This window comes from Lathyrus oleraceus, chromosome 3, assembly GCF_024323335.1.
Source record: "Lathyrus oleraceus cultivar Zhongwan6 chromosome 3, CAAS_Psat_ZW6_1.0, whole genome shotgun sequence".
Classification (NCBI taxonomy): domain Eukaryota; kingdom Viridiplantae; phylum Streptophyta; class Magnoliopsida; order Fabales; family Fabaceae; genus Lathyrus; species Lathyrus oleraceus.
In genome coordinates, this window is record NC_066581.1 from 151,695,787 (window position 1) to 151,703,543 (window position 7,757).

Consider the following 7,757-nt stretch of genomic DNA (forward strand, 5'->3'; position numbering starts at 1 on the left):
AATTTTAGACCTGGTGCAAATCTAAAATTATCGACTCTTTCTTACTAGAATTTAGGCTCGATGGGTTGGAAGTCATATTCATATGAGAATGATGTTATAAATTACAATGAAATATTGTATATATTATATATGTTCGACTTTTAAACCATAATGAACGACGAGGTTAAATCCGAGGTCTTAAGTTTGAGCATGGTAAAAATCTAAAAATAATATTTTTATTGTTTATTTAATAAAATAACCAGAATCAGAATCAAACTTGTGTGTAGAGCTTAAAAATGAGGTTGGATAAGTTGTAACAAAATAAGTTTCATTGCTCGCACGGTTCAAAATGGGGTGACGATTTTTATAACCTTTGCAAATAAGGTTTTTGGGTTGTTGGTAAGCAAACCATCATAAATTATTTTTATTTATTATTATTTTTCTAAATCAAGAGGTGGTTGGATAAAACCATTGCTTGCAAAGCACACAATACATAACAAATACAATTTTATTAGAATCGTTGCAACTTATGTCTCGCAAAATATATATATATATATATATATATATATATATATATATATATATATATATATATATATATATATATATATATATATATATATATATTATATATATATATATAATATATATATATATATATATATATATATATATATATATATATATGATTTGACTCACTTTAGTTTAATCTAAAATTCACTCTAAAATTCAAAATGTCTCTTACAAAAATATATCTAAACACATGCATTAATATTAATTTTTGCTCAATTTTTATTTAATTTTTTTAAACAATATACAATTTACAATTTACAATTTTAAAATAGATAGATATAAATTTGAACACAATTATGCCACACTAGTTCCATTTACTATCATTTAACATCTATTTAACTAATAAAAATATAAGAAGATTTGACTAACAAATAATCTAAAAACATTATTTAAAGATTCATTAAAATATTTATACAAATTAGACAATTGAGAGAAAAATAAATGAGAAAATAAGAGATTTTCATTATGAGTGTAAAATAATTTTATATTATCAATCAATAATCATCATATATTTTTGTCAAATTACAAGTTATCTTATAATAAATATATAAAAACTACTCAATTTCTTAAACAATTAATAAGAATATATTTTTTTAGCATTTTTCATATATAAATATAACATTCCTTTGACAAAAATCTACTTAAAAAATAAGACTAAAGATAGGAAAAAAAACAAAGATGAAGCAGTAGTTTAGCTGTAGACTCGTGGACCTATTACAACTAGTAGTAAATGAGTTGGAAACTCATCGGTTCTCAGACAGTTAGGCCCACTACAGGCCCAAGATCCGGGAAATTAGATCTACAAGCGCGTAAATTGTGCCCAATCAAATCCAAGGACTCCCATAATATAAACTAAAAGAATATTCTAGAAGAAATTTGAAACCCTAACTATATAAGCTAACTCCCACTACTAAGTACTTCCTTTCATTTCTAATCACAGTTTCAGGCTGTGATTTCCACCCTCTTCCTCTCAGATCCCTCTCTTTTGCGTAACGAACCAAAAGAGTGAAATCCAATGGCCGGAAAGGGAGAGGGACCGGCTATCGGAATCGATCTCGGAACTACATACTCCTGCGTCGGTGTGTGGCAACATGACAGAGTTGAAATCATCGCCAATGACCAAGGAAACAGAACCACGCCGTCGTACGTCGCTTTCACCGACTCCGAACGTCTCATCGGTGATGCCGCTAAGAATCAAGTCGCCATGAACCCTATCAACACCGTTTTTGGTTAGTTATTCTACGTCTTACTTTTTTTGCTCAATTAACTCTTCTATTTGCTAGATCTATCCGTTATTTTTTGAATATTTACTTGTTTATTGTTTTTTTATTACTAATTTGTTAATTAGTTACTTTTTAGTTAAATCCTAATTTAGAATTTGTTAAATGTATTTATTGCTAAACTTGTACATACCTATAAATCATAATTTTACCGTTCATGATGCCTTCTTTTGACTTGCTACGATTAATTAGTACTATTGTGTAGTATCATGAATCATGATGATTCATCACTAAAAATGTGTTGTGAGGTACTAAGATGTACATGATGTGTCTTTCGAGTTGGTAGGTTTCAATTTAATTGATGTATGGATTTTTAAATTCAATGAAGTTGAAATGTTTTTTGGGTTGCTATGATTCAATCAAGTTTTCTCTAGTCTTAGTGATATATTTGGATGTAACTTTTATGCTGTATGATAAGCCAGATTTATTTGAAAATAGACTAGCAGTGTGAAAACTATAGTAATGAAACATGATTTTTTTTTAAATTTTTGTTTACCTCTTTGATCTATGTTGCAATTACTTTATTATAATGTGTATTGTGTGTAGTATTTTTTTGGATGTATGTTTGATAGGCTGCATGCTGTGCTTGGTTCATCTCATAGTAGATGAGATGTTGAATTTGTGATACTAAGATGGTTTTCACTTTTACAGATGCCAAGAGGTTGATTGGTCGTAGAGTCTCTGATGCATCTGTTCAGAGTGACATGAAGTTGTGGCCTTTTAAGATTATTGCTGGTCCAGCTGAAAAGCCAATGATTGTTGTTAACTACAAGGGTGAAGATAAGCAATTTGCAGCTGAAGAGATCTCTTCAATGGTTCTGATGAAGATGCGTGAGATTGCTGAAGCTTACCTTGGCTCTGCAATTAAGAATGCTGTTGTTACTGTCCCTGCTTACTTTAATGATTCCCAGCGTCAAGCTACTAAGGATGCTGGCGTGATTGCTGGTCTTAATGTCATGCGAATCATCAATGAGCCCACTGCTGCTGCCATTGCATATGGGTTAGACAAGAAAGCAACAAGTGTTGGTGAAAAGAATGTCTTGATTTTTGACCTTGGTGGTGGTACTTTTGATGTCTCTTTGCTTACTATTGAAGAGGGTATCTTTGAGGTGAAAGCCACAGCTGGAGACACCCATCTTGGAGGTGAGGATTTTGATAACAGAATGGTGAACCACTTTGTTCAAGAGTTCAAGAGAAAGAACAAGAAGGACATTAGTGGCAACCCTAGGGCACTCAGGCGATTGAGGACTGCATGTGAGAGGGCGAAGAGAACTCTTTCATCTACTGCCCAGACTACCATTGAAATTGACTCTCTATTTGAGGGAATTGATTTCTACTCCCCTATTACTCGTGCCAGATTTGAGGAGCTCAACATGGATCTCTTTAGGAAATGTATGGAACCAGTTGAGAAATGTTTGAGAGATGCCAAGATGGACAAAAAAAGCATCCATGATGTTGTTCTTGTTGGTGGTTCTACTAGAATTCCAAAGGTTCAACAACTTTTGCAGGATTTCTTTAATGGAAAGGAGCTATGCAAAAGCATTAATCCCGATGAGGCTGTTGCGTATGGAGCTGCTGTCCAGGCTGCAATTTTGAGTGGTGAGGGGAATGAGAAGGTGCAGGATCTTCTCCTTCTTGATGTTACCCCTCTCTCTCTTGGTTTGGAGACTGCTGGGGGTGTGATGACTGTTCTGATCCAAAGGAATACCACCATTCCAACAAAGAAAGAACAGGTTTTCTCAACCTATTCTGACAACCAGCCTGGTGTGTTGATCCAAGTCTTTGAAGGAGAGAGAACAAGGACTAGGGATAACAATTTGTTGGGCAAGTTTGAACTTTCTGGTATTCCTCCTGCTCCCAGAGGTGTTCCCCAAATTACTGTGTGCTTTGACATTGATGCCAACGGTATATTGAATGTCTCTGCTGAAGACAAGACTACCGGGCAGAAGAACAAGATCACCATCACAAATGACAAGGGTAGGCTTTCAAAGGATGATATTGAGAAGATGGTTCAAGAGGCTGAGAAGTACAAGTCTGAGGATGAAGAGCATAAGAAGAAGGTTGAAGCCAAGAATGCATTGGAAAACTATGCATACAACATGAGGAACACCATCAAGGATGACAAGATTGCAGGCAAACTTGATTCTGAAGACAAGAAGAAGATTGAGGACACCATTGAGCAGGCTATCCAGTGGTTAGACAGCAACCAACTTGCAGAGGCAGATGAGTTTGAGGACAAAATGAAGGAATTGGAAAGTGTCTGCAACCCTATCATTGCCAAGATGTACCAGGGTGGTGCAGGTCCTGACATGGGTGCTGCTGCAGATGATGATGCTCCTACTGGTGGAAGTGGTGCTGGCCCTAAGATTGAGGAAGTCGACTAAGTGTAGTTTCTTTCATCCTAACTATGATTTATATTTTCAAGTTATATTTAATTTGATGCATTTGCCGCTTATATTGTTTGCTTTTAGCTGGTTTTTGGAGCTATTTAGGCTACTTCGTTATGTTGTACTGTTAAGGATTGTGTTATTGTTATTGCAATTTTCATATACATTGGGTTTCTTTTTGTTCTGAGGAGCCGTGCTAAAATTTGTGTGGAGATTTTTCGTAAAAAAAACTCAACTCTTAGAAGTCGATAGATTTCACCAGTCTACTCCTCTACGCCCCTTTACTGATACTGAAATGTTTCAGTTGGGATTTTTTTTTAATTTAATACATCCGAACAGTGTGTTCAAGAGTTTACTAGTGAAGAAATCTTACTTCTAATAACCAGCATAATTACATTACATAATAGGTATATATCAATTCAATGTGTGATTTCTTCTAAAAAAAACATGAATTGGTTCTAAAGGAACATGATCTCTAGACAAACACATGTATTTTTAGACAAACACACATGTATTTTGTTTTCGGGATCTTTGTCTTTTAAAGTAGTAACTATTATTTTGAAGAAATGTTGTATTTCGTCATGTCATTCACAGACTGTGTTTCATGATCTTGTAGAGATCAAATATGTCATGGCATTTTAAATTCTTAGATAGTTTATGATTGTGCAACCCGGATCTAATTATCACCTTCCAATCGCTACCACCTGACACAAATTTCAGTCTAAATGGACATTTAACTTTCATACTATAAATGCCTTTTGAAATATTATTGCTTTCAGATGCATTCTTTCTTTTGTAGTTTTCTCATATTTCACAATCCATAATCAATTTATCTTTCCTACCCCGCTTCCCATTTGCAGTATCAGAACGAACAATCACAATAATAATATCATGTTGTTTACCAATAGTCTGTGCCCATGCTAATACTTTAGACCGAGATTCAAATATCTGTCATTTACAACATATAAAAAATATACTATTAATATCATATAAAGACGGGAAACATTTAAATTAAACTTGTTACATAGAAAACATACCACGTGAGTGGTGAAGACCTTGATGGACAACACAAGTAAAACATTTTTCTGCACTACTACTGAAAATTGAGAATAGGCAAAATTTTCGAAAGTTTTAGTAGTTTTTCAGATATTTAAAAAAATTTCGGCATGGGTTTGGAGTTTTTCAGGAAACTATTGGAATTTTCAAAAAATTTCGTGTTTTTTTTGATTGAAAAGTTACAAAATGTCGGTAAAAATGCTTGATTTTCAAAAAATACGAAAAAATTTGTATTGGAGATTTTGTTTTTATCATGTTGGTAAAAGTGATTTTTTTTAAAGAAAAATAAATTTTGATTGGTAAATAATAGCAAAGACATTTTCATAAATATGAAAATATGGGGGAAGGGGTTGTAAGTTATAAATAACGGGATGACAAGTTAAATGCTAAATAATATTGCTTAAACAGAAAATAATATTGCTTAAACAGAAAATACAAGTAATTGATTAACACTAAAGGTCCATTTGGTTTAGGGTTTTTGGAGAGGAGAAGAGGGGAATATTTTAAATGAAATGTGTTTGGTTCAATATTTTAGAAGGGGATGAGAGGGAAGAAGAGGGGATCAAAATCCCTCGTTGACTGATTTTTGGTTCTCAAATTTCTCATTTTTTATGTTGGAGTTCTTTTTTTTCTGATTAAAAATTTATCGCTTAAGTCAATCTTATATGTTACAACTAGAGTTGTTTACGTTTTTTTTTTTCAAATCAACATTATTTTTTTATCCTATCTTTTCACAAAAAAATTATTAATTTCATTTAATGACTATACTTTTTTCATGTGTTTTATTTTGTTTTTTTAATTATTGTTTTATTATTATTTTTTAAAATTTGATGTCACTTTTTATCTTTATATTTTTCTTAAAATATTTTATGATATTCTCTGATTGAATACTTATATTTTATTAATAAATTTGTGTTTGAATTATGAGTGATAAATATCATTATATTTTGTTAATGTGTTTGAATTATAAATGATAAAGATTATGATTTTTATGATAAAATTATATATAAAAAGTAAATTAGTTTTAAAATATCTCTCATCTCCCCTATGAACCAAACATGTCTTTAATTAAAATTTCTCTCCTCCTCTCGCTTTTCGTATTTTGAAACAAACAATATGAAAATCAAATCCTTCCCCTCTTAATAAAAATCTTCCCCCTTCCATCTATTGAACCAAACAAATCCTAAGGTTAAGTATACATTAAGTTACTAATCAAAACTCTATGGAAGTTATGTTATCACAAAAATTAAATACAAGATTAGAAAAAGACTATCTACCAGATTTAACTTGTATATATGAGATACATGAGCTCTTTAACTTATAAAACTGAGAAGCATTAGAATTTATCAATTCCTCGTTCAAGTAATCAACAATAATGTCCAAACAATTGCTGATTAAATTTTCTCCCAAATCCTTGTTATCTTCATTTTCTCTTGTTAGTCATGTTGTCTGTTTTGCACCTTTAATTTTCTGTGTTGTCTTTTGCATTTCTTTCTCTCCTGCTCCGGTTCTCTCCAAATCCTTCCAATTAAAAATTGTTGCAACAAATCTCTATTCTATCACTAGATATAAAACCGACTTTTATTTCACTGTTTTATTTGAGCTTAACAAAACTATTATTTGGAGAAATAATGTATACTCTAAAATGACAAAATATAATTATACTTTCTTCTTGTAGTATAGCTTCTAAAAATGGTCCAAGTCCAAACAAAGAGGAAAAAAAGTCCAATAATGACCATAAATGTCCAAGGTCTATAAACATGATTTCAAGGAGGATTTAACCTGCCACCCACTCTTTTATACCTGGTATTCTTGGTTTTATTTGATAATTTCAAAAGTACGCTGGCTCAAAATTGGATTCAATGTGCGTACAAAATTTCTGATAGGTAATTCAAAATTTCTTGTACAAACAAAATTTTCGGTAATGTATTTATAATTTTCGGATGAACTAATATCATAATTTTAAATATTTTCGGTATGCTTGAAATTTTACCGGTATTTTAAAAAAATATCACGTTTTATCGGAAATTTCAACCAATGTGAAATTTCCAGTAGTTCAATTTTATAAGATTTCCAACAGTTGGGATTTTGCCGACAGATTTGTACGGCTACTATTGCACCGACCGTTTTGTGTCGTCCATAATGAATTTTAAAGTTGTATAAATATGGGTCATCCGTAGTTGAGAAAAACATCTCAAAATTCCTTTTCCTCAATTTTTGATTAAGGCAGAAGTGTACTTTAACGGAGTTGCACTTCCGGTAGAGTTTCGACTTTCTGATGGCACCACATCTCTGGCCACCTTGACATCCAAGTTAAATGAGTTGTTGCCTGATACTGATTACAGCGAGGCGAGAAAGATCGAATTTCATGAAGATTGGATTGATACTTATGGAAAGGTGAAATACAACCTTATTGAGTTAAAGACCGATGAAGATTTGACGGTTATGTGGAGATCATTTCACCGTAGGCTAACTAAGGGGA

The 7,757-nt window shown here is 32.2% G+C and overlaps 1 protein-coding gene across 1 annotated transcript; it reads left to right on the forward strand.

Moving 5' to 3' along the window:
• The first annotated feature begins 1,451 nt into the window (after window positions 1-1,451).
• On the forward strand, window positions 1,452-4,383 carry LOC127125917 (heat shock 70 kDa protein 4). The gene is made up of 2 exons (XM_051054775.1): window positions 1,452-1,781; window positions 2,484-4,383. The coding sequence occupies exons 1-2, from the start codon at window positions 1,568-1,570 to the stop codon at window positions 4,214-4,216; spliced, it is 1,947 nt and encodes a 648-aa protein (XP_050910732.1). The 5' UTR covers window positions 1,452-1,567; the 3' UTR covers window positions 4,217-4,383.
• The last annotated feature ends 3,374 nt before the right edge of the window (window positions 4,384-7,757 follow it).

Bases quoted from the DNA above. Each gene is read 5' to 3' on its own strand.
- LOC127125917 (XM_051054775.1), top strand. From the start codon at position 1,568: ATGGCCGGAAAGGGAGAGGGACCGGCTATCGGAATCGATCTCGGAACT. The intron at 1,782-2,483 runs GTTAGTTATTCT...TCACTTTTACAG, and splicing joins CCCTATCAACACCGTTTTTG to ATGCCAAGAGGTTGATTGGT.